At 34.6% G+C, this 26196-nt stretch overlaps 6 protein-coding genes across 7 annotated transcripts; 4 read left to right on the top strand and 2 right to left on the bottom strand.

The window, feature by feature from the left end:
* The first annotated feature begins 282 nt into the window (after positions 1-282).
* Positions 283-5864, top strand: LOC111804292 (sorting nexin 1-like). 2 transcript variants are annotated; one of them, XR_015422571.1, is made up of 11 exons: positions 283-696; positions 1829-1964; positions 2559-2692; positions 2828-2902; positions 3889-4039; positions 4162-4295; positions 4497-4565; positions 4949-5028; positions 5264-5324; positions 5404-5679; positions 5760-5864. XR_015422571.1 is itself a non-coding variant. In XM_087127343.1 (10 exons), exons 1-10 carry the CDS (start codon positions 553-555, stop codon positions 5611-5613), a joined length of 1194 nt encoding a protein of 397 aa, XP_086983469.1. In that variant the 5' UTR covers positions 284-552; the 3' UTR covers positions 5614-5864. The 2 variants fall into 2 exon arrangements, 1 of the variants encoding a protein (XP_086983469.1); XM_087127343.1 differs by having other exon boundaries at positions 284-696; positions 5404-5864.
* A 955-nt stretch (positions 5865-6819) lies between these two features.
* Positions 6820-11006, top strand: LOC111804294 (protein ORANGE-LIKE, chloroplastic). The gene is made up of 8 exons (XM_087127965.1): positions 6820-7221; positions 7475-7597; positions 7728-7842; positions 8701-8787; positions 9503-9579; positions 9673-9800; positions 10167-10306; positions 10777-11006. Exons 1-8 carry the CDS (start codon positions 6992-6994, stop codon positions 10852-10854), a joined length of 978 nt encoding a protein of 325 aa, XP_086984091.1. The 5' UTR covers positions 6820-6991; the 3' UTR covers positions 10855-11006.
* A 1688-nt stretch (positions 11007-12694) lies between these two features.
* On the bottom strand, positions 12695-13675 carry LOC111804295 (auxin-induced protein 15A-like). Its single transcript, XM_023689045.2, has one exon. It carries the CDS (start codon positions 13502-13504, stop codon positions 13109-13111), a length of 396 nt encoding a protein of 131 aa, XP_023544813.1. The 5' UTR covers positions 13505-13675; the 3' UTR covers positions 12695-13108.
* Positions 13676-16075: 2400 nt separating this feature from the next.
* LOC111804297 (putative small nuclear ribonucleoprotein G) lies at positions 16076-17340 on the top strand. Its single transcript, XM_023689048.2, has 4 exons — positions 16076-16212; positions 16309-16331; positions 16849-16970; positions 17074-17340. Exons 1-4 carry the CDS (start codon positions 16178-16180, stop codon positions 17134-17136), a joined length of 243 nt encoding a protein of 80 aa, XP_023544816.1. The 5' UTR covers positions 16076-16177; the 3' UTR covers positions 17137-17340.
* Positions 17341-18110: 770 nt separating this feature from the next.
* On the bottom strand, positions 18111-20076 carry LOC111804290 (Pentatricopeptide repeat (PPR) superfamily protein). Its single transcript, XM_023689040.2, has one exon. It carries the CDS (start codon positions 19957-19959, stop codon positions 18118-18120), a length of 1842 nt encoding a protein of 613 aa, XP_023544808.2. The 5' UTR covers positions 19960-20076; the 3' UTR covers positions 18111-18117.
* Positions 20077-20124: 48 nt separating this feature from the next.
* CPSRP54 (chloroplast signal recognition particle 54 kDa subunit) lies at positions 20125-26067 on the top strand. Its single transcript, XM_023689041.2, has 15 exons — positions 20125-20376; positions 20716-20848; positions 21417-21484; positions 21564-21665; positions 22257-22409; positions 22550-22627; positions 23473-23598; positions 23707-23809; positions 23910-24010; positions 24188-24325; positions 24395-24538; positions 24710-24785; positions 25328-25413; positions 25538-25663; positions 25797-26067. Exons 1-15 carry the CDS (start codon positions 20197-20199, stop codon positions 25899-25901), a joined length of 1719 nt encoding a protein of 572 aa, XP_023544809.1. The 5' UTR covers positions 20125-20196; the 3' UTR covers positions 25902-26067.
* Positions 26068-26196: the final 129 nt, after the last annotated feature.

Below are 26196 nucleotides of genomic sequence, written 5' to 3'. Positions count from 1 at the left end.
ATCCGGTGAAAGAGTCGCGCCCGTCTTTTTGGGCCTCCAATTATGGACAACGTTAATGGGCCTTGCTATAAAATGGGCTGCTGCGCCCCTTCTTTTGGGCCTCCGATTATGGACAACGTTAATGGGCCTTGCTATAAAATTGAGCCCATTTTTTAGATTTTAAGATCGAATTCTTACTCACATGTGTTATATTGAATATATATATAATAAATAGAATTAAAAAGAACGATAAAAACTACTTTTCCTATAATATTTCAAAATTAAATTTAATATGAATTTCATTTTAATCTGCAAAAACACTTCATTTATGTTGTAGAAGCTTCAATTAATGCCATTAGAAAGCTTTGCAAGCAGCTGCAATTCCGTAAGGCACGTTGATCCGTTTCGGCAATCGGAGTTTTAAATGTGGAGTGGATTATTATTGTTCTTCCGGATTGAAGATCTCCCGCGTCTTCCATGATCGTTACTGCAATTACGAGCGAGAATTTAACGTGATCATTCATCTTTCCTTTTGGATTTTGGAATTCGTGTTGTTTGGTGGGCTATAGAAGCATGGAGCAGGAGAGAAGCATGCCAGGTTCATTGCTTAGCCCTAGATCTCCGTCTTCGCAGCCTTATCTGTCAGTTTCGGTGACTGATCCTGTGAAATTGGGCAATGGGGTACAAGCTTATATCTCATACCGAGTTATTACAAAGGTATTTGTGCATTTATTATGTTTTTCAATGGTCTTCGAACCTTTTGTTTGATTTTTCGTTCATTTATCATTTCATACGTGATGACATTTTTGAACTGCCATCAGCCTGCTGGCATTTTTTATGTTCAATTGACTGCCAACTAGGTAACATTATGTGAATTTTGTTTGCGATGTGAAGTGAAGAATGCTGATTGTGTACCTAACTAAGAAACTGGAAGAGATCGATTCATTTGCATTCAGCTGTAGTTTTACTCGGTATTTGGAAGGCAATAATGTGAAATAAAAAAAAAAAAAAGGAATGCAGATTGGATATCAAATGTTACCATCGAATATAATGTGCAATTTCCGGCTTCAAAGCCGATGGATGATGTGAGAGATGATTGAGGCTGACTTTTTAAAGAAAATGAACAGGGATGTCCTTTTGTGGGAAATTGCATAGGCCGGATAGGAAGTTCTAAGGAGGAGTTGACGTAAATAAGAAAAAGCTCTCTACATGGTGGAAAATAGATGAATGAATGGTTGTATTGGACGAGGTGCAATGGCTGAAGGTTTTCTGAGTTTTTAAAGAGTTCTAAATTTAGGCAGCGTTGGCTGAAGGTTCTACTAAAACTACGAAAACTCTTGGAGGGAGCTCTTGTAATTTCCTCATTATTTTGCGAGAATGGTAATCAATGAGTTTGCTGAGCTTTTTTATTTTTGAATTCTATGCTTATTTTCCCATTATAATCCATGAAACCAGAGCACGTTTGCTTTCATCATGCTTCAAGGGGCATGAAATTGTCTTGCTGAACAATGAAGAAGAAGGATTGGCCAAAAAATTGAAAAGTGAAAATCATATCTTAAAGAGACAAATTTTATTTCTTAACATGAAATCCTTACTTCAAAAGACAATATATTAAAAAAATCACCAAGGATTTCGGGTTCAGGAGGGAAATATCAGCTGTGTATACTAGGTAACTTTCATTGGAAACAAAATACATATAGTGGACGTAACATCATTTTCACATGAGAATCCTTTCTGTTTGTGCTCTTTTCCAGAGATGATTTTATCAAGTATATATTTGCCTTTTATTTTATGTTTAGTATGTATAATGATTGACCAGCATATCATTTGTTATAATTTGTACTGGCAGACTAATTTTCCTGAATATCAAGGTCCAGAGAAGATTGTCATTCGGCGATACAGTGATTTTGTTTGGTTACATGATCGGCTTTTTGAGAAGTATAAAGGCATTTTTATTCCTTCTATTCCAGAGAAAAATGCTGTAGGTAAGAAGATTATGAGTTTCCTTTGCCGTTATATGTTTCATTATTTTGAGGTTGGATTATGTCACTAAATAATAGTATTTATGTTTTCCTTTCCATTGCTAATACCAAGGGTTCTAATATTCTTTCAAACTATGAGTTTTCATCAGTATTAAGGTGTACTAAATAATAGTACTTATGTTGTTTGGTGTTTAATCTAATTAAAACTGAACCTGCGAATAATTATAATGTTTAACAGTATTAAGGTGTTGAGATGTACAAATATATGTTCCAGAATATGTTTGAGCAACGTGTTCAACTATCAACTACCATTCTGTTGAGTGGGTGTACATATGATTACTTCTTTTTGCTGAATTAGTGTTTGTTGGTATGATATATAATCTATGAATTTGATATTGAAGGTTGATTTTTTCTATATATACTTGTACACAGAGAAAACAGAGAAATATAAGATCTAGAATTGCCATTGATAGTTTAATACTTTGTTTATATCGTGAGGTCATCCAAAGTAATGAAAAAGATGCGCCAGATTTGATGCTGTTATACATTTAATATTTATGTTTAGAATAAGTCATAAGTTCAGTTTTTGTGCTGCAGAGAAATTTCGTTTTAGTGCTGAATTTATTGAAATGAGGCGTCAAGCTTTGGATATATTTGTAAATCAGATAGCTTCACATCACGAGCTTCAAAAGAGTGAGGATTTGAGAACCTTCTTGCAGGTGGAAGAAGAGGTGATGTTCAAGGACTTTTTATGCCGTACAGTACATCCTCTTTTTCTTTTCTCTGTCCACCATACTATGTTGTACTGTCCATCCTCTTATGTAAGAAGATCCATCAAGTTAATACATGTGTTATCTTATGAGCAGACCATGGAGAGGTTGAGGTCTCATGATTCCGGAATTTTCAAGAAAAAGCCAGCTGATTTAATGCAAATGTTCAAGGTAAGAAAGTGTTGGGGTGGAGGAATGATACACAATTCCTAATTTGATTGTTAGTGCGTGTGTAATTTAACGAAAAATAAATTTTATTTCATTTCTGAAGGCAAGTACTGCCAGACTCCAGAGATACGAACAATTTTATATCTATCAAAAAGGTTAATATAGCAGCGATGTGAACAATTTTAAATGTCCTGTCGATGCAGGAAGAAAAGTGGAGATTGCTTAAAAGCTCCCTCATAGAGGAGACGCAAAATGGAAAAATTTTCAATTTCTGCCTGTCTTTAGAAAAATGGAGATTGTTCAAAAAAATTTGAACATCTGCCTTTGTCTTTTTCTCTTATTTTGAAAATTTCTGCCTCTGTTTCTTTTTCTCTTATTTTTTTCATCTAAACATCTCTCTCTCTCTCTCTCTCTCTCGTTCTTTTTGTTTCCGCGGATCAATGTTTTATGTTCTGATGGGTCACTTTTTTGAAAAAGAATTCTTGGACACTTTTTTACTTTCTGAGTTAGGTTATTAGTGCTACTAGATGCAAGTTCTGGTTTCACTCAGATGATAAGATGATAAGTGAAAGATTCAATATAAACAGTATTCCTGTGCTCTTTCTGTAGAAGATGTTGTTGCTGGCTTTTTTCAGACCTCCAAGCCTATGTGGTTTGATCCTGCTGGTTTTGTGGAATATGTATTCTAGGCTGCCTCTGGTCATCTCTTTAAGAACAAAAATGACGTTGTTTGCATGTTCTAGTTTCTCCTTGAGAGCAGTCATGCTAGTGTTCTTTTTAAATTTGAGGAGTCTTCGCAATACATTGTCTGTCGTGAACTTAATTAAACATTCAATTGGTATGATGTCTACTCTGCTAGTATTTTGTATTTTGTTAAGAGACATTTTTTTTCAACTCCTTTTACTAGGTGGGAGGGTTTATTTTCCTCTCGTTTTTGCGATCCTCCTTTGACTCAATAACACTGTTCCCCCCCTCTGGTGGACGTACAGTCTAAAGTAAGTGACATTGTTCTTGGAAAAGAAAAACCAGTGGAAGAGTCAAATCCTGAATATGAAAAGCTAAAACACTACATCTTTGAGCTTGAAAACCACTTAACTGAAGCCCAGAAGCATGCATTTCGACTTGTGAAAAGGCATAGAGGTATACAAAAATCTTCAAGATCGTTTAGTTGTAGCTAAAATTTGTAATTTATGTTTTTGCTACCACTTTATTTCGTTAGAAAGCAAATGAATAATGTCTGATTATTTCTGCTTGTGCGCTAGAGCTGGGACAAGCATTATCAGATTTTGGAAAGGCTGCCAAGCTTCTTGGTGCTTGTGAAGAAAAAGCTGTTGGCAAGGGGTTCTCAGAACTGGGAGCCAAGTCAGAGATGTTGTCAATTAAGTTGCAAAAAGAGGTATATTTAGGGTGTTTTTGCATAACTTCTTAACTGATTTATTTAAAAACATCTTTTTGAGAATTACTTGCAAGCTGTTTTCCCAAAAAAACTGATTTTGAAGTCATTGACCCAGTATAAATTCACTTTATCGAAATTTGGATATTGGCAGAGAGGATTTTGTTGTATTAATAGTACTTGTGTATTGATGTGAATCTGCAGGCTCACGAACTTCTGTTGAATTTCGAGGAACCCTTGAAAGATTACGTTCGTGCGGTTCAATCTATTAAGGTAAATTCCCCCCCCCCCCCCCCCCCCCCCTTGAGTTGATTTTGAATGTCCTGACTACTACCAAATTTGTGGCATTATTTCCTGTTGTTCGTACAAATTGGGGTTCAAAATTTAGATTTCAAGTTTGTCACACTAGTATACTGTACCTGTTTAGTTGAACTTTTCTACTATAAGTATTGGTATATGTCCCATGATGTTGGTACAAGTTCGAGTTCAAAATTTGGATTTCTTTTTCATGCAGGGGCTGAAATGATTTGTCTTGGAGTATATCTTCTTTCTCACTGTCATCTTGGTCTATCTATTTGTGTTTGAATTAATTAACGTAAGTTCGTGTTTATTTGGTAACTGTCCTTGATAAGACTTGATTTCTTTGTTTGAAACAGGCCACCATAGCCGAGAGAGCCAACGCCTTCAGGCAGCAATGTGAACTTGCAGAAACAACAAAGCTGAAGGAGATAAATCTGTATGCTTCCAACATCTCATCTCCATGTATATTTGTTTCTATTTATGTTGTCATAATAGCAGCATAGCTCACCGTCCTATGAATTTACCTCTAAAATTCATTCTATGGAGTTCTATCTGCTTACCATACCAATTTTCGTTATCTTTTACCCTTTCTTAAGAATCCGTTGTAGATTGTTCAGATCTTTGAACGTTTTCTTATGAGAAACTTAGTTTATAAGTTCAATGGTTTTCAGAGACAGACTCGTGCTAATGAGATCAGACAAAGCGGCTGAGGCTGAGGTGGAGTACAAAGAGGTATATGAACTTCTATGAACATAATTTGGTCACTACTCAAAAAACAAAATTTGTTCTCACAAGTAGTTTGGTTGTACAGTTGAAGGCAGCAAGTGAGGAAGCGACAAAAAGATTTGAGACAATAGTGGCACTAATGAATCAAGAGATCATACGATTTCAGGAACAGAAAACATTAGACATGGGGCTTGCTTTCCATGAATTTGCAAAAGGACAGGCACATTTGGCAAATGGGGTTGCCGACGCATGGCGAAGTCTCCTTCCCAAGCTCGAGGCTCTCTCGGTTTCGTGAACAACTATGTCCTGCTACAGCAATAACATGCTTCAGTAGTTGTCTCGAACAGCCAACACCAAGATTGTAGTAACCAAAGCAACACCTATTTAAATCAGCTGTTTATGCGCCATGATTGTGATTCTGCTTTTCCATCTTCTGTGCAGGTCTAAACATGGTGTTGTAGTGTGTTGTAGTATTCTCCACTGTGTTGGGTTCACTCGGCAATTTTCCTACTTAAATGGTTCAGTAGTCTATGATACTTGAAATAAGTGACCTTTATGGGTTGAAAATGGTTTTTGTTCTATGACTGCGCTTTACGAGATATTGTTCGACACTGTTGTTAAAAGATTAAAAGTTCGACTCTACCTTCAAAGTATTCTTTAACTAAAAGATGTGAGGACAGATTAATTTTTTTTTACGTATATATTTAGTATTTTCTAAAAATTATATATTCTACCTAATAAATAAAAATAATGAAATTATTTCATGTTTAAATTATAACATTTTCAAGTTTTAAATTTTATTTATACTTGTTTTCTTTATACTTGATCTTGAAAACTTTCCATCAGTTATTGAATAGCTTCTTTCAAAAGGACTTCGGTTTTAGGGGTGAATATCTTGGTGGAAGATATTATTTCTTGAAATTGAGGTTTATTCGTTTTTATGCAAGTACGTAACTCAACGAGAAATTTACTTGTTCAATTTCTAATGAATCAAGAATAGTCGTTATCTGTTCTTCTAGTCATTATTTGTTCTTCTAGTCATTATTTGTTCTTCTACCGTGAGAGGGGTTGATTGGGATTGTTATCGTTGTCTTGATTGTTAAGTTAGTTTATGTACCGTGTAGTTTGGTAATAGCCAATAATTTTACTAGTAAATTGTATTCGTGTTCGAGCTATCCAAAAAATGGGTTTTCCTTCGAGTGCGACCATAATTATACTCTTCTCTAACAGTCAATTGTCACATTCATAACTATACTCTTCTCTAGCCGTCAATTGTTACATTATCTCCATCCATATGAGATTTTTCTATTGTAATGAAATCATTTTTTTTTTTTTAATTAAGAATTCCAACAAAAACGATTAAAACATAGCAATTTTTGCACATGAAAGAAGAAAAATATATAAAGTTTTAGAAAATGAAAGACCAAAATGTGAGCAATTTCCCAAAATTTCTGGTTATAGTAATCCCCTCATTATACTTCTGCTAAGGTACAAAAATGGAAAGTCAGAACTGGTAGGTAGGCAGAATGCCAAACGCTTCTCAAAGTAAGGCCTTGCAATCGCATTAGCCTATTCCATTCTTACATGTTCTTCCCTTTCTCAACCCCCAAATACCCAATTCTCCCTCAAAATTCCCTTAAACCCTCGCTTCCTTCCATCTTTTGCTGTTTTCGATGTCAATGCCTTCTATTTTCGCGCCTTCCCCTCGTTTTCGCCTCCCAATTTCACCTTCGAAGCCGTCTCGCTATTCCAGAACTTCAATTTTCTTATCCCTCGGTTATCGGTGCCGTAAATCCATCAATGCACCCTATAGAGGCACTTTCCGACGATCACTGCAAATCTGCTCTTCTTCGTCCGATGGCGCGTCTGGTTCGGTTCCCGCTGATAGCGATAACACTCCCAGGTTGGTTTTTGGTGTTTCTTTTTCTTTTTGTTTGTTTTTTCTAATGGTTGTTAAGGAGATGAAGTTCGGTGGAAACTGTGGAAAGTATAGTTGGCCGTAAATTTGCAGAGAGTTGAAAATAAAATTTAACGAAGAAGCTACTGGTTTAGTACTTGTGGAGTTCGTTTTGTTTGTTCTATGGTGTCTGCGTAGACGAAATCCATGTGAGCGCAATGGAATTTATTGTTTTCCTTGTTCTATTGCTGTTTTTCAGTAACTTCTGTATCATAGAGGGACCGGAGACCGTTCAGGATTTCGTTCAGATGCAATTCCAGGAAATCCAAGACAACATAAGGAGTCGTCGTAATAAAATTTTTCTTCTAATGGAAGAGGTTAGGTTCCTAATTGGAAGTCGATCCTTCAATTTTTCTCCCTTGACATTGGATTGTAAAGCTATCACCTAATGAAATAGAATGATCGTTTGAAGGGATTTTCTAACTATTTATTTGTCAATGGCGGTAGGTTAGAAGATTACGAATTCAACAACGCCTAAAGACTCTAAGAGTTACTGGTGAGAATGACAATGAAGAGGCGAATGAAATGCCCGAGATTCCATCATCTATCCCTTTTCTTCCCCACGTGGTAACTGGCAAAATTATCTTTTGCAAAGCGTATACATTTTTTTTTTTTTTTTTTTTAGTTCAACATGTGGAGTTGGAATGATTTAAACATATGACCATCTATGTCGAAAAAAATTGCCTAAAAACCACCCTGTTCCCCTATAAAAAAATAAAGTCCAATTCTCCTTTTGGGGCTTCGACTCTCACATAAAGTTCTTGTTTTTTACTAATGAATCGATACCATTCCATTCCGGTTACTGGGAAAAAATCTTATGTTGAATCGGGATCAACTAGGACAGAAATAAAGCATTGGGTCAAAACTCTTCTTTGGTGTCTAGGTAATCGCTATGAGTAGTTATCGACTCCCGGGAAAGGGTAGAAGAATGGGACCTATTATGAGACATACAATGCATTACAGACGTATGATCATTACGCTTCAACCGGGATATTCTACTCCACCTCTAAACTAATTGAATTCTGCTTAGGTTGGGAGCACAATGTATACAGTTAGAATGCTATTTTTTTCTGCCTGCTTCAGGAAGCTCAGGGTCATTATGACATTGAGAAGTTGAACTAAACATTGGCATCATACATAAGTTGGCTTCACTAAATGATATGCTAAGCTAGTGGGTGACTGTTACAATCATCACAGATAATTTAGATGAAATTGCAGGCATAGTTTTGAATAAAACCTGAACCCATTTTTCTAAGCCTGACGAACTATAATTGTGGTTAATAAGTTGTTTACTTTCTTTAATGATGGGTAAATTGTACCTGAACTTTATGATGCACCATGTTTCTTGTTTCTCTGTTTTGTGTTTTAGTTACTCTGTCTCATTGTTATTTGACTTGAGTGATTTCTACACTTCCTCCTTTGTAGACACCAAAGACGCTGAAGCAGCAATATTTAACCAGCTTATTGGTTATGTGGGGAATAATTGTCTTCGGTGGCCTTATTGCCCCAACTGTAAGTTGATCCCCACCCCCCCCCCCCCCCCCCCCCCCCCCCGGACTCGTTCTTCACCCTTATGAGTAGTTGTAGACTTGTTGTTTGGTGTATTACCCTTATATGTGGGCTGCAGTTTCATATCCCGCCACTCCACTCCATCCCAAAAATTTAATGAAGAGATGAAACTGAGTAGAAAAACATAAAGGCTTTTCTTGAATTTAAAAACCAGCATGATTTATGAACTGTGATTATTATTTTTGTGGATGCTTTTAGAATTCTATGGAGATCAGTACTTTTAGTTGCTTGAGTTTATATCAGAGCAGAGTCAGCAAATGTTTATCCTCATGGGATAACTTATTGAGCTGGGGAATAATAGAAATCTCTAACTCAAACGATGATGGCCTTTCTTTTAGATTCATGAGAATATGAAGCATAATAGAAAAGAATTTTAATGGAACTTCATATTTGAGAGTGAATAGTTATCAGATATTGTATGCTTTACCATGCGAACTACAAGTTAGGTGGAATAGATCTAATATTTACTGCTTTTCAGGAAAATAACGAAGGATATGGGTTCTGAAACATAGTGATGAATTCCCCTTTTTTCAATTAAAGCATAACTAACTTATTGAAGTCTTGACGATCATGCTCAATGAATTTCTACATTTCGCACTTGGTCTATTAATGGCTCCGTCCATCTAAGTTTTGGTGAAAAAAACCCCTCCCATGGCAGCTGGAGCTAAAATTGGGATTAGGTGGAACTTCGTACGAAGATTTCATCCGCAACGTGAATTTGCCTATGCAATTAAGGTATTTCATGAAATGCAACTTCATTCTAAATGTGAATTCTGTAGCTAATTCAATTTTTGCTTCAATTTCCTTCTTTTTAAATCTCAATTTCAGTCAAGTGGATCCCATTGTGGCGTCATTTTCTGGTGGAGCTGTAGGTGTCATTTCGGCCTTGATGTTCGTTGAAGCTAGCAACGTTGGCAAACAAGAGAAAAAAAGGTGCAAATATTGTCATGGAACTGGTATGTATTCATTTTAAGCGATTCTATATTTATTAGTTTTGAACTTGTGGAATTGAATGTCGCCATTCTCACACGTGTTGTGATAAAATCACAATCTCAATTTATCACCGATTTAAAAAACAAGTTTAATTTTCTAATTTTGAGAACTAGGTTTATTTGGTTCCTAAACTTTGGAGTGTCTAATTGATACTCTCAATTTTGTATTTAATTGCTTCTTGAACTTAAAAAATGTCTAGACTCCTTAAGTTTCTATTTTGTATCTCGAACCTATCAAAATTTGTTAAATTTTAGGAATCAAATGAAAGTTTAGGGATTATGAATTTCATATTTTGATAGTTAAGCATCCCTTCATAATCTTATGGACAGGCTATTTGGCTTGCGCCCGATGTTCATCCAGTGGTGTATGTGTAAGCGCTGACCCCATCTCACTGTCTGCATCTTCTTCAAGCCGCCCTCTACGGGTGCCCAAAACTCAAAGATGCCTCAATTGTTCCGGTGCAGGAAAGGTACAAAATTCTATTTTCTTCATTAATTCAAAGGGTCGTTGGACTTGGAATTACCATTATCTTGCATCATTGGTCTCTTACCCTGTCGTGTTTAGAAACAATTCTATTTTTGAATACCAACTTGTTTGGCAGGATAATTTTTTAAACTATTGTTATTGTCCTATGCCTTCTTTCATTTTTTTATATTCAAAGTTGATCATTTGTCATTTTTTTTAGTACAACTTGATATAAGTGTACTACGTATTTAAATTATTGGCATGTTTTCTTGTAACCATTTGATATAAACTCGAGGCACTCCTTGTTTATACGTCGGCTTCATGGAATAATTTCTTTTGTGGGAGACATCCGATACAACAATTAGAACGATAGAAAGAAAGGTTCATCTTAATTTACTTATAATATGAAACTAAGCCTTAGGATGATGTGGTTGAATTTGTTATATTTGCTGAGGACTTAGTATGATTGTTTAGGTAATGTGCCCAACATGTCTGTGTACTGGGATGTTGATGGCAAGTGAGCACGACCCAAGATTCGACCCATTCGACTAAGGCTAAACTTGTAAGTTTCTTTCATATCTATCCTCTAACTAATTAATGAGTTTGAAAACTCTCCTATATTAAAAAGAAAAAAGAAAATGATGAAGAATTGTTTATATGTTATTCTAATTATAAAATTCCAAATATATTTTATCTTTCAATTATTTGCAAATCCATTACGTAATATAATCTTATTTGTTTATTATTATTATTATCAAGTACATAAAGTATCACTTTATTTAAGAGTATTAGAATTTATTAAATCTTTGCAATAATTTCATAAAAATGCTCCACACGTTGAGCATATTAAATAGAAAAGGGAAAAAAAAAATATCTAAAGGGAATTGCTTCATTCATAATTATAAGAACTTAACTGTTTGGTATTTAATGTAATTATAACAATTTTGTTATCAATTTTCTAATCTTAAAATCTACACGAAATTTTAGAAATGTAGTTTAAAAAATGGTTATTTCCCTTTGAAATGAATTTTAAAATATATTATAAACAAAAACAAATTGATTGAGATTCAAGTTATGGTAATTGCATATCTAAGATACGTTATTCTGTAAGTTTATATAAATAAATGTTAGCCTATTTCACAAAAGAAATTAAAAAATGTCACATAAGAATCTGGTATTATAATTTTATCAACTATTTGTAATTTTAAAAATAGAATTTTCTGCAAATATAATTTCAATATTGAATTTAGAAGGGTAATAAAAAAAAATTTAACTATAAAAACCAATGTCTTAAGTCAATTATTTATTTTATAAAACGTCATTATTTAAAAAAGTTAATTACATGTAAATGTAAACTTAATTTATTCAGAATATGTAATTTCGAACCAAAGGTAATAATTTCTTTTGTTTTTTACAAAGTTCATCATTTATCTGTTTTTTTTTTCTTTTTTGGGAAATATTAAAATTTGTCATTTCTTAGGTTAAAATGAAATTGTAAATAAATCTTTAAAAAAATCCAAATTTTCATTAAATTGTAGCATAAATTCAAATTCAAAGGAGACAGCTTTGAATGAATGGGTTTTTTTTTATTATTATTATTATAATGGAAACAAAATTACAAAAGATTTCTTTGAAATTTGGAAACAAACATAAAACTCTCATAAAATTACACACTTTTTCATCCATTGATTTGATTCCTACTTGCTTCTTGGTTCATTGCACTTTGACTTTTTCTCCACACACAAAATTCCATAACCGGCAACCGGCAACCGGCAACCGGCATCCAGCACACCTCATTTTGTCTCACTATTTCTAAAAAATATTTGTATTAGGAACTAATCCTCTAAATTGGGATGTGATTATGTCTGTTGCTATTTAAATCTTAAAATACTTCAATTATGTTTCTATTTTACTCACTATTTATTTCATCAACTAAATACTGAATATCTATATTTACACACACACACAAAATACAAATAATTTAATTTTCTTATTTCATAAAGTATTTTTTGAAAAACGATGTTTAGGTTTGTAAAATGCATAAATTTGGTATTTTTTTCAATTATTATTTTCAAAATGAAAATTGTTTTCTTAAAATTAAAATATAAAAATATCATTGTAAACTATTGTCATTACTTTAAAAATATATATATATTTCTTCTAAAAGGTAAATTAAAAAAAAAAAAATTGTATTATCATTCTATCTATCTAAGTCGATACTAGCCAGTATGAAGTTAAAGTATTTTTTCCCGATAAAAGATAAAAGTTTTATAAATTATTATTATTATTATTTAATATGATGAAAATGAAAGGTCTTAAAATATTAAGAATGGAGCTAAAAAAAAATGTTAGCGTCGCTGAAAAGTTATATAATCAGCCAAAAAATGGGAATAGAAAAATAATCATTTCTTGTTCATTCCTTGTGATCTTTGCTTAGTAGCTAATGCCAGCTGCCATGAAAAAGTATCTAAGAACTTTGACAAATTAATTACCAAAACACAACTGTCATTCATACATATTAATTACAACTACAACTACAATGACACTTTGATCGCAGAATTACGGCTCTGATTTTACAACTTCCCAAGAAAAATGGAACATCGAGAATCGAATTGGGCATGAATTTGAATTTTGAGATGAAGAGATTCACATTCTGCACCCAATCGAACAGTAAAAATCGGCTGAATTCCATCGAATCGTATCCTCCTCGGTTTCTTTCAACAGAAATCGACGACGAATTTCACTACCGAACGGATCAAACGATACAAACCCTAGCGAACGGATATTCCTCTGCATTTCGTCTGTTCTACAAAAACTCCTCAACAAGCTCGCCGAAATCGAATCTGCCATTGCAGCATTCGACCGCGCTCACAATTTCTTGAAAAGCAGAGACGCTACAAGGAACCATAAGCGCATTCCTCTGCTCGAATCCGAACTCTCTGTACGCTTTATCGAGCAGCATCCTAAAGAGCGGATGCGACAAGAAACTCGTCGGCACAACGAAGCGCTGCCGTTCATCGCCGACGTAAATCGCGAATGAGCCAGTCGGAGTCGACGAAGGCGACTGAGAATCGTGATCCTCCGGTGGTTCCAGTTGATCTCTGAGCAAACATTCGTTGTACGATGCTTCACCCTCCGTCCCGACTCGGACCTTCACTTTCTTAGCGAGTTTCTTGAAGGAAACCATTTTCTTGCCTAGCATTTCTCCGATCTGCAGGAAAATGGAAGGAAAAATTGCAGAGGCGAGTAGGCTAGGGTTTTTGAAGATGAAGCTCTGGATCCATGGACATGGAGAAATGGAGGGTCTGAAAAAGGATTTTATACTAGAATGGACAGGCGGGTCGGGGAAGAAGGAGACGAATAAAAGGGATTTTAATTATTATAAAAATACAAAAATAATAATAAATAAATAAAAATAAAAATAAAAATAAAAGGATTTTTGACTTTGACGGTTACTCATCGAGTCTCAATTATTCAATCTCTATGCCTTTAAATTAAATTATGTTGGACGAAATAAGGTTTTTTAAGGCGAAATTACAAATTTAACCCCAATTTTATAAATTTCAAAATTAAATTATAAATGAAATATTAAATTATTTAGTATAAGTTTTTTATTTATTTTTAATTATTTATTTGTTTAAATTGTGAGAATAAATACAAAAATTTAAGTAAGACATATTGACTTAATACGATTGAAAAATATATATCACATTAAAAAGTCAAAAGTCTTGATTTTTCTCTATACAATAATTTACAATTTTCTCATTGCTTTTGTCTTTCCTAACTTATATATTTCCACATTTTAAAAAAATATATTGATATTTTACTACTGCTTTATTTTACGAACATTGTGTTCATCAATTTCTCCAAATTATTTTCTCTATGCACGTTTTTTTTTACCAAACAAACACTAAATTCACGTACTTTAAAGAACCGACCACCGTCCTTAATTATCTTGTTATATATTTTCAAAAATACATGTTAAGTGATCTACCGACTGATTTCGATGGTCAATATTAGTCGACTTATAATTTAAATTTTCTTTTAGAAAAATTTAATTTCTTGGACTTTTGATGTATTTACAACTTGTAGATTGACAAAAGCTTTAGTTAAACGTCGGTATTTCATTGAATTATGACGATTATACCCCTAACGTTTGATACCTTGGAATATTCTAGTAATAAGGGTATTGATGGAAAATGTGAAATTGAAAGGGTGGCAGCATAAAATATTGGACTTTATGCTCAACCACGCAGAAGAGAAAAAATTAGGAAGGTGTTTCAGTTTGAAATAATGGCAACCACTTATCATTTGAAAACCCTTTTGCCTTTGACTTCCAAATTTTAATTACCAAAATGACCCTTTCACATTACCAAATAAATAACCCACTTTTTTTTTTTTTTTTTTTTCAATTTTAAAATAAAATTTTATAGATTAAATACCATTTTTATACATATGTTTTCTAATAATCCTAAAAATATTATTTAATTTTAATATTTACAAAAAATTTCATTTTTATAATTTATAATAAGTTGAAATTCTGTATCTAAAAAGTCTTATATTTAAAATTTATATAGGTGAGAGTCATTATCCAATATTGGTGCATTTTTTAAAAGAAAATTTTATTAAAAATAATAACATAACATTTTATTACGATGCACGAGTATACATGAATAACTCAATTTCATATACAAATGAGAGTGATCCTACGATTAGTGTGGTTATACAGTGATTTAAAAATTTGAAAATAAAATGATTTATAAAAAATTATAAATTAAAGTTGAAAATAAAACAAATTCTAAAAAATTGAAAATAAAAAAATTTGTGGTCAGAGAATCCAACCTACTGTTCCAGAATAATTTATGAAGTTGCGTTTTATAGTTACCCTCCACATTAATTAATTAATTAATTAATTAATTATTGGAAGTTACACAGGAAATACCATGTTTCTAGAGGGAAGCTAATGATTGTGGTCAGCATGAACGGTCACCTAATTAATTTTATTTATTTATTTATTTATAGAAATTATTATTTATTTATTTATTATTATTATTTATATTAATACTTTTTGGGGTGGGTTGGTGCAGGCATTCTTGTTTGAATGCCTCTGTGTAAAACTAAACGCTTGAAAGTAAAAAAGAAGTCTCTTTTTTATTTTTTTTAATTAAAAAAAAGTAAAAAAAAAAAAGAAAGTAAAAAAGTATATTTCTCTCACGTTTTTTTATCGTTTATTTATTTATTATTTTACTTTTAGCATTTTGTTTGTGACCCAGTCAGCTAGACACGTTTTTTATTTTTTATTTTTTATTTTTTATTTTATTTTTATTTTTATTTTCACTGTGCTCGTTGAGGACTTGCCGAAATTACTATTTTTGTTCCTTGATTTTCATTTCTTTTTTTTTTCTTTCTAAATTTAATTTAAAAAATTGTATAATTTTTTTAAAAGTAAATAGATTTAAAAAAAGTGAATAGTAAAACAGAGAAATTCGTGAGTAAAATTATTTATAAGCTTATTTTTTAATTCAATAACAAAAAATTAAAATCTCTTGTTTTAAATTTTTTTTTATAAATAAAAAAACAAGTTTTTAAATTCTTTTATTAATAACAAAAATTTTAAAAAATATAAATACTACAAAATTAATTAAAAAAAAAAAAAAAAGTAAAAGACCGTCACGCAGTCATTCATAACACATAATAGGCCCAAATTTTAGAAGGCCCAAAAGAAGTTTTCGGCCCAAATATGTCGACATCTGGTGAACAAAATCCCAAGGCTTGCAGTGACCTTCTTCTTCATTAATTAGGGTTTTTTTTTCTTCATTTGTTCGTGCTCTGTTCTGCAAAAACCTTTCCACGTCTCTTTCGTTCGCTCTACACCATGAGTAGGGCAGGCCAGCCTCCGGATCTCAAAAAGTAAGTGTATTTTAATTTTTATCTTGTTCATCGTAATTTCGGTTCGATTAGTTCAACTATTTTCATTTGGTCCTTACTTTCCACTTCTTCTTGTAGGTACATGGACAAGAAGCTCCAGAGTAAGTTCTGTTCCCCACGCGATTGTTTATCCTATTCGTTGTTGTATTTTTTTCTCTGGCTCAGTTTATTTCTGGAAAAGTTGGTCGAGAAATGGCATGTTTCTTTCTAGAAGTCCAGAGTCCGTTAATTCTGTTTGTTTTCTTGGAAGTTATGCCATTTGATTTGCAGTTTCGTTTGGTACTGATTAGTGTGTATTTTAGCGCGCACTGAAAAAAAAAAACCTGTCTGTTTGTAATGTAGGGATCCAGAAGTTGAGTCTACCCAGTCTAGGGTTTAGGGTTTAGTATCTACAAATTTTTTCGGAGACCAACGGAGGAAGGATTATGAATTTAGAGCGTTTCATTATTTAATACTTAAGCTTATTTCATATATTTTTTTTTTTGTTTTTTTAAGGGAGAAACATAAATTCTTGTTTAGTTACTTAATTAATGGTCATCTGCTCTAAGATTGAAGAAATCTTACATGTCGAATGTATGTGTATACTAATTGATTTTGCTTCTGAACTAATTTTTGCAGTAAAACTCAATTCCAATCGGTTGGTAGTTGGAACTCTTCGTGGGTTTGACCAATTTATGAATCTAGTGGTTGACAACACCGTGGAAGTGAACGGCAACGAGAAAAATGATATTGGCATGGTGGTGCGTAGCAGTTATTTTGTGCTTCAACCCTTGTATGTTTACTTGAATTGTTTAACACCGCTATTGTGCAAGAACTGATTGCCCTTCTTGGTTTCACTTTCAGGTGATCAGAGGCAATAGTGTTGTCACCGTTGAAGCACTTGAACCTGTAAACAGAATGCAATGATGGTGGATGTTGAAATTTAGTTCAATTCTTGCTGAATCTGTTTATAGATTGAGCGGGTAAATCGTTCGGAACTGTAGTATGTATAATTTTGTGATGTTATGGATTTTAGATGGAATTATTGTACCCCATTCTGGACAGGCGGATTATAAGTTCAAACAATAGGATATCTGTATTATTCTGGGAGAAATTCATTGCATTTTGTTAGATCTTCTCACGAAACCTTTCGTTCTTCTCTGCTTCAGCATCAATGTCCATGAACATTGCAATGAATGAATCCCTTATCAATTTAGATTCTGCAGATAAAGAATTCAAAAAGAAATAGTGTCAGGACCGATCATTTGCTAAACAACTTTGCTTCTTGCGTGTCTCCTGCGCTCCATTGTAAGGTTTTGTGAAATTTCATATCGGTTGGAGAGTGGAACGAAACAGTTTTTATAAGGGTGTGGAAATCTCTTCCTAGGAGATGCGCTGATGATACGTAATGGGTAAGTAATGGGTACGGCAATACGTAAATGGGTTAAAATGGGTAAGTAATGGGTACGGATATACGTAAATGGGTTAAAATGGACAAAATTTAATACGTAAATGGGTTAAAATGGGTAAGTAATGGGTACGGATATACGTAAATGGGTTAAAATGGACAAAATTTGTGTGTGGCTGACGATATGTAATGGGTCAAAATGGACAATATTTGTTGGCGATGTGCATAAAGTATTACATGAAGGTATAAAGTCTGCTTATCGAAAAGTCAAAGTTGATTCCAACCGGTTAGTGATGGATTTGGCTATAAGTTTATAATTCACCATGTAATGGTTTATTCAAAATCAGTTTTGCATGCACATTCTTAAGTGATTTTGAAAGTGAAAAAAATGATCGCTTGAATAAAATTTATAATCCTAATAGGTCCATGATTTTGAATAAAAAGGCACACAAGAAGTACTGAATTTATAATTTAACCGGAAAGGAAATAAGTCCATGATTTTACCAATAATCCTTACAAGAACAGCTCCCATTTCTAAAATGATGGAAGCGAGTAGCGTCTCGAACAGTTAGTTGACGATGAACAATTTTACTAACAATCTTGAAAAACAAGTGACAATCTTCACATATCCTAAGGTTTTTGATGACCACAACTTCAGTCCCAGCTGTGGTATTCAAGAGTCCAAAGGCAACAGCCAATTTTTCACTATGAACTCCAGCCCCAGTAAACAGATCTTTGTTGCTTTCTTCTCTATCAGCTCTTTTAGCCTCTCCAAATTCATGCACCAACGCTTCTAACTCCTCCAACACTCTATATATCTCTTCAGCCTGGGGATGGCTTCTATCCCCAACTACAAATGGATGAACTCTGCCCTTCAATTCAACATAGCTACACCCAGGATCCTTCTTCAGCTTCCTCTCCTTCATCATAATCCGGATCCTCAAAACCCCTTTTGAGTTCTTGGTATCATTATAAATGTTTGATAATAACACATAGTATCCTATGTTTGCAGGTTCAAGCTCGACCACACGTTCAAAAGCCAACTCTGCCAACTTGACATTCTGGTGGATCTTACAAGCACCCAGAAGAGCTCCCCAGACAGCACCATCAGGCTCTATTGGCATGGATTCAATGAGATTCCGAGCTTCATTTAGCCGCCCTGCTCGCCCCAGAAGATCCACCATGCACGAATAATGCTCTGGACCTGGTTCCAATTGATAGTTTCTTCCCATCATCTTGAAATATTCCATGCCCTGAGAAGTGAGCCCTGCATGGCTACAGGCAGACAAGACACTCACAAACGCAGTTCCATCAGGTACAATGCCACTCCTTATCATGTCTTCGAATAGTTGCACTGCAATTTCTCCATGTCCATGCATTCCATAGCCACCTATTATTGCTGTCCATGAAACTAATGTTCTTTCTGGCATTTCATCGAACAATGCTTGTGCCTTGGTTAAATTTCCACACCTTGCGTACATATTAATCAAAGCATTATTCAGAAACTGATTATTGGTAAACCCACTTGCTTGGATCTTAAGCTCTACCTCACGACCAACACTCTGAGCCCCAAGGTTGGCGCAAGATGATAAAACCCCAACAAGAGTGAAGGGATCCGGGTGAATCCCATGTAACTCCATGTTATGATAGAGCTCCAAAACATTAGTTGCCAGCCCATTTTGTGCGTACCCAGAAACCATAGCGTTCCAAGAAATCAAACCCTTCTCAGGCATTTTATCAAACAGGTTCTGTGCATGATTAACCGAGCCACATTTCATGTACATAGTAATGAAACAGTTAACAACTGAGACATCTGAATCCAATCCATATTTCAATGTTGAGCAATGCAGAGACAATCCAAGCTCCAAATTAATCGGAGATACACACACTGGGATCAAACCCAGCAATGTAACTGAATTAACTGGGACACCCTCTTCATTCATTTGGCGAAACAAAAGAACCGCGTCAGAACTTTTAGAATTCGAAACATAGCCGGAAATCAAAGCATTGTAGCAAACGGTAAGCTTTCTGGAGTGGGATTTTTCATCAAACACTTTACGGGCATTTCCGAGTAATGAACCTCTGCAGTACATAGAAATCAAACCAGTTTGCACAAAAGGTTCAGATTCACAGCCAACTTTGATAATTTGACCATGAAATTGGCCGCCGAGTATGGGGAGCGAGAGGGCCGCGCAGGATTTGAGGGCAAACGGGAAAGTGAAGGCATTGGGGTGATCGCCATGGCGAAGCATTTGGGCGTAGAGACTTAGAGCTTGAAGGAATTGGCATCGTTTTGCTAATTCTCTGAGCTGAGTGTTCCATGGCGTTGAGAGAGCGGTCATAGATTTTGATTTGCGATTTCAGTTTTCCGTCCTCATTTGTCCGGGAGTTCAATACGCGAAGTTTGAATAAAGAGCGTCGATTCTGCCACGTCGTCAAAATGGACGGTTAATATGTAAACTGAAGAGGATAAGCGAAAAATCGGATATAATATCTGAGTGGATAAAAGATACCGAGACTTTGCAGAGAAAGGGGAGCTAAGAGAAAGGGGAGCTGAGAGAAAATCGTCGGATTTGGCAATGGAGGCATTGCAAATTTCGATTGTTTCTTCTCGTCATTTGGCTTCGAATTCTCAATCTCCTTGTGCAAGTAGAAGCTTGTGCCATGGTTCAAACTGTGGGAGAAAATCCTCGAGTATTTCATCTTCTTGGCTTGGTTCGAGTAATTTGAAGTCGCTCTCGTCGAGGAATTTGTTCGCTGTAAGACACTGATTGAGTTATTTCTTGCATATTTACGTTGATTTCCGTTTGTTGCCTGGAAGTTATGGCGATTTTGAGGATGAACTTTGTATATGGCGATGTTGTCAACTGTTTTAAAAGGAGCGCTTAAACTTTGCGACTCCATGCGGTTAGAAATATTAATCTGGAAATGTAGATAAAGCGAAATAGTGAATATTTCAAGGTCTAGATTGCTTTGTAAACTTCTTCCTATCAATGGAGCTCTGTTTTCTGTTGAATGATGTTACATTATATTAATACTTTCTTAGGTTCAGGGAGTTTGTCAAGTTTCCTTAGGCTTGGTTTTGATATTTTCCACAGAGGGAGATTTGGGGTTGGCTTCATGCCAAGACTGCTAACAATAGGAGAGATATGCGTGGGGTTGTACGAGCTGAAATGTTTGGCCAGTTGACAGGTGGTCTGGAGGCTGCTTGGAACAAGCTCAAAGGAGAAGGTCTGCATATATTTAGTCCTTTCAATGGGTTTCCCTATATTAAAGTTTCTTTATATATATATAGCTACCCTGTACTTTGATAATATATGGAATACTTCAGTAATAGTTGATAAAAGAATACAATCAAGAAATAGATGTTGAAGATTTACTAAACACATCAGATGTCAATGGAATTACCTCCACAGTGTTCTTGTACTGGAAGCACCTGAGCTGGTAAATGATACCTTACTTATGAGTCCTTTCACCACTGATTGGATCGGGTGGGGTGGTGGGAGGGTGCAGTCGAGTGGGCTGGGAAGGGGAATTTTTCCTTCTAATGTGAAACCTACTATACATCTTGTTAGTTTGTTTAACGAAGAAAATGGACTTAAGATAGGGATTCAGCCAAACGATATATACGTGCACACAAACACGTTTTTCATTTTTAGGCTTCATTAAACAAGATCTAATTCAGAGGAACTAATTTATTCAGCTGGAGTACTTAATTTTTTTTTTCCGTTAAATGTAATCTGATAACAGCTGATACTTAGACAATTCATTTGGTTGATGGAATATTATCTTCGTCTAGAGGTTTTGTCAAAGGAAAATATTGTGGAGCCAATGCGAGATATTAGGAGAGCTCTTCTGGAGGCTGATGTAAGTAACTGCTACATACTTTGTATATAAGTGCTTAGATATAAAATAAGGGTTTTTGGGTCATGCTTGGTTAATGTAGGTAAGCCTTCCTGTTGTACGAAGGTTTGTGCAAGCTGTCAGCGACCAAGCTGTTGGTGTTGGAGTGATTCGAGGAGTGAAACCTGATCAACAATTGGTTAAGGTATATAAATCACCGTGACTTTTACCTTTGTAATCTCGCATTATCCTTCTGCTACAATGTACATGTGGACTTGGTTATTTTTCAGAAATTAGCTGTCCCTTCAAGTTGTACTTGTACAACTTGTATTAGTAGGTCTCCTGTCGTATGCGAATGCTTTCAAATGAAAACCATGTTCTATTTTCTTTATATGTTGCTTTTGTCCTGGATTTCATGATGTCTCCTTGGGAGAAGCAAGTGCCGAAATTGAAACTATTATAGATTGGAAGCATTTTTCGCATTTGTATCCTAGGGTATCTTGGTCTATATTAGTTCAAGGTCGGAGATCATCTATTGTAGTTTACATTAGTATGCGTATCAAAAAAAAGTTGACAACATTATCATTAATTTTCAACTATTGGTGGTTAACTTAAGCGTAGAAGTTACATTGCTGGTGCGTATAATTTCTTATTGAGCATGGTTTTATATTTTTTTATGTAACATTTTTATTGCTTGTAGGTGAATCCTTGGTTACATTTGAGATTCTGGAAAGTTGAAAAACTTTTTTCAGTTTATTAATGTAATTGCCTAATATTCAGCTCTTATCTCTTATAGATTGTACATGATGAGCTTGTGAAATTGATGGGTGGAGAAGTCTCTGAACTTGTTTTTTCAAAGTCTGGCCCTACTGTCATACTGTTGGCTGGTCTACAAGGAGTTGGAAAGACAACCGTTTGTGCAAAATTGGCCAATTATCTTAAGAAACAGGTGAGTTTATATTTTTTCATCGTCCTTTATCTAAGTGTGTGTATTATGCTGGTTACTTTCTGTTTTTCCTTCTGTCATCTTTTTTAATCGAAGTCTTTTTTTAATTTTTTTAATTTTTTTTTTACCGATGTTGACCACAGGGGAAAAGTTGCATGCTGGTGGCTGGAGATGTGTATAGACCTGCTGCTATTGACCAGTTAGTTATCTTGGGAGAACAGGTATGAAATTTCATTCTCATCATTATCATTCGCTTATTGACTACCGAGTAGTAAACCATTGTGTTATTTTTATACGATATGACTAATGAGGCTGACCACAGGTAGCGAAGAAAGATATTTAGTTAATTTGTTTTAGACCTTATTAGGTTGACACTCAGCAGGAATATGAATACATGACATGTCTGCACATAGAATAAAATGTAAAGGTTTCTAGTGAAGATAGTGTGAACTTAAATGATCTTATCCGAATTATAATAGTGAATTTTAGATTGGATCAACAAACAGTGTACAGAGTATTTAACATAAGAAGAGGGACGGCATCTTCCCTGATTGTTCTTGTTGATATTTATCCTTTAACATTTGGCGTTAAGGTGATAACTTGTTCAGAAATTTTGTTCAGAGTTGTAGTTTAAATTCAGGAGTTAAGAATTGTTAGTTAGATGATTTGCTATGAGTGTCAATCTACTTGATCGTTTCCTAAAGCAGCTGCTACTAATACTTCCGGAAAAATGTTCAGTTATAGAATATAGTGAAGTAAAATGGGCTTTAAAGTTTAGCTCAAAAGGGAAATTGGAGATGATTTGAATACTTGAATCAGATTGTGAATGGTGCCTAGAATTGGAGCTTGTTCTATATGTCTCATTTAGTTGTTTTTATTTTGAGCATATTTAGCTGGATGATCATAGTTGGAATTAAGCAGGATGATGGTTCTTGTCACTCAAAATTAATTTGTAAATAAATTATTTAAATGGATCGTGATGTACATACCTAATTAATAGTTATGAACTTATCTAGATAAAAATATTAGTAATTATTTTAACCTCGCTTTCTCATATGAATTACAGGTGGGGGTGCCTGTTTATACAGCAGGCACTGAGGTTAAGCCTTCAGACATTGCAAAACAAGGTCTACAAGAGGCTCGAAAAAATAAAGTAGATGTAGTAATCGTGGATACTGCAGGAAGGCTTCAGGTTCTCATTATTTTTCGTGCAAAGAATACGTGGATGGTCCATAATAATATAGTACTCATTGAAGACAGTCTACCAATCATTTATTATACTCATTTAAAAATTGAACAGATAGACAAGGCCATGATGGATGAATTAAAAGAAGTGAAACGAGCAATCAATCCAACTGAAGTGCTCCTTGTTGTGGATGCCATGACTGGTCAAGAAGCTGCAGGTACTTCATTCAGCAACCTTGGAAGACCACAAGTATTAAAACCGTTTTTCTAATGAACTGAGGACAATTGAGCCTATTGCCATCTAATATTGTTTTGCAGCCTTGGTCACAACATTCAATATAGAGATAGGGATCACAGGTGCTATTCTGACAAAGCTAGATGGAGATTCAAGAGGTGGAGCAGCTTTGAGTGTCAAAGAGGTATGTCCATTTCACTAAACTAATGTACATTCACTTGTTCTAGAATTAATTTACTGGAATATTTTTTCTTTTAGCTCGGTTCTTGTTCCGTACTCCGTTTTCAGTATCCCCAAATTCACAATAGCACTGGATAAACTTAGCAATATATTCTGTTTGTCAATTAATTTTTTTTTACAGGTATCAGGAAAGCCAATCAAGCTTGTTGGCCGTGGAGAACGTATGGAGGACCTTGAACCATTTTATCCCGACCGTATGGCAGGAAGAATCTTAGGAATGGGAGATGTACTCTCTTTCGTGGAGAAGGCACAAGAAGTGGTAGGTTGTAATTAATTTTGTTTCACTTTCAGGTAAGTCTATAGTTTTTAACTCAAATTGTGTATATAGATGCGCCAGGAGGATGCAGAAGATCTGCAAAAGAAGATAATGAGTGCAAAATTCGACTTCAATGATTTTCTGAAGCAAACTCGTGCAGTTGCTCGAATGGGATCCATGACTCGTGTCCTTGGAATGATCCCTGGTATGGGAAAGGTGGGAATGCAAGCGTTCTGAACTTCTACATCATAGTTTCTTTGTACCACTAATAAGATACACAACTATTAGGTGCTTATGTTTCAATTTACTAATAATTCAATGGGTATAACCGGACTGTTTCCATGTTTTCGGGGCATACAATTTCATGGATTTGTCTGCTTTACTTAGGTCACTCCAGCCCAGATTCGAGAAGCAGAAAAAAGTTTGAAAATAATGGAATCAATGATTGAAGCAATGACTCCTGGTATTTTCTCTTCTCCTGCTGCTTTCTTCCATGAGTTAGGATTTCATGATAAATCATGCTTAAGAGGCTATGATAAATCATGGACCACGTGCATTTTAAGCATCTGTTTCCATCTTTATTATTAGAGGGTGTGGATTAGTCTAGATCTGATTTGATAACCATTTAGTTTTTGAAAATTAAAATTATAAACACCACTTTCGTCTGTTAGTTTCTTTATTTTGTCGGCTACTTTTTGAGTGTTCTAAAAATCGAGCCAAATTTTGAAACTAAAAAAAATAGTTTTTGTTTTTATCATTTGGCTAAGAATTAAAATGTTTAGTTATTAAGGATGGAAACCATGGTAAAGAAGTTGTAAGAAAGCCCGTACAATTCTAAAAAATCAAATGGTTATCTAGGGACCTTAATTGATTAGATTAGGTTTTTTTTTTGCTCGATGAGAAGTTTTCCTCAATTATTCTGATCAAATATTGTTCCTTCTGCTTTATTGATCTCTACTCACTGAACCTTTTCTATCTGACAACTTTTCACTTGTTTAATGACAGAGGAAAGGGAGAAGCCAGAATTGTTGGCAGAATCACCTGCAAGGAGGAAAAGAATTGCTCAAGATTCGGGGAAAACAGAGCAGCAGGTATGTTAAGTTCTTTTTTTAATGCAATTTTTTTTTTATTATCTTCACATTAGAACTCCCCCTCCGCCACCACCTCACATAATGCGGGAATCCACTGACAAAGACAATGTTTATAAAACACTAGGTGAGCCAGCTTGTGGCTCAACTCTTCCAAATGCGTGTTCGTATGAAGAATTTGATGGGTGTGATGGAAGGTGGATCCATTCCAGCATTGAACAATCTTGAAGAAGCTCTTAAAGCCGAACAAAAGGTTCCCTGTTTTTCCTACCCTTCTCTTCTTGATCTATATTTTGGTTAGAGCTTGAAAAAAACATGAACATCTCTTAATCTATTATTCAGTCCTTGTTTGGATATGTGATGATATTTGGTTGTGTTTTCATCAGGCCCCTCCGGGTACTGCACGAAGGAAGCGAAGATCCGAATCCATGAAGCAGCTTTTAAACTCAGGAACAAGGCCAAGTCCTCGTGGTTTTGGGAGTGGAAACTAAGCAAAAGCTTATCAAGAGATGCATAACAAAAACAGGTTAATGCTCCTTTGCTCGGATGTCTTTATTTACCATCGCATTAGGTATTCAAATTTTCTTGTTCTGTAATTTTACTACAGACAATGTTCCTGCACTAGGCAATAAAAATCTTTTTTTCTTGCTTGTATAATATTATAAGTTTGTTAGTTTAGACTTTAGGATTTGGGCTATCAAATTAATCACAGAAACCAACGTATTTGGAAAGCTTTTCACTCCAGAAATACTCTCTTAAGAAGCTGTCAGGTTAAGAAGTCAAGAC

The sequence above is a fragment of the Cucurbita pepo genome, chromosome 10 (genome assembly GCF_057944985.1).
Source record: "Cucurbita pepo subsp. pepo isolate OVF chromosome 10, ASM5794498v1, whole genome shotgun sequence".
Taxonomy (NCBI): Eukaryota; Viridiplantae; Streptophyta; class Magnoliopsida; order Cucurbitales; family Cucurbitaceae; genus Cucurbita; species Cucurbita pepo.
Note: the sequence above shows the minus strand (reverse complement) of the source record. Positions and strands in the feature narration are given on the sequence as shown.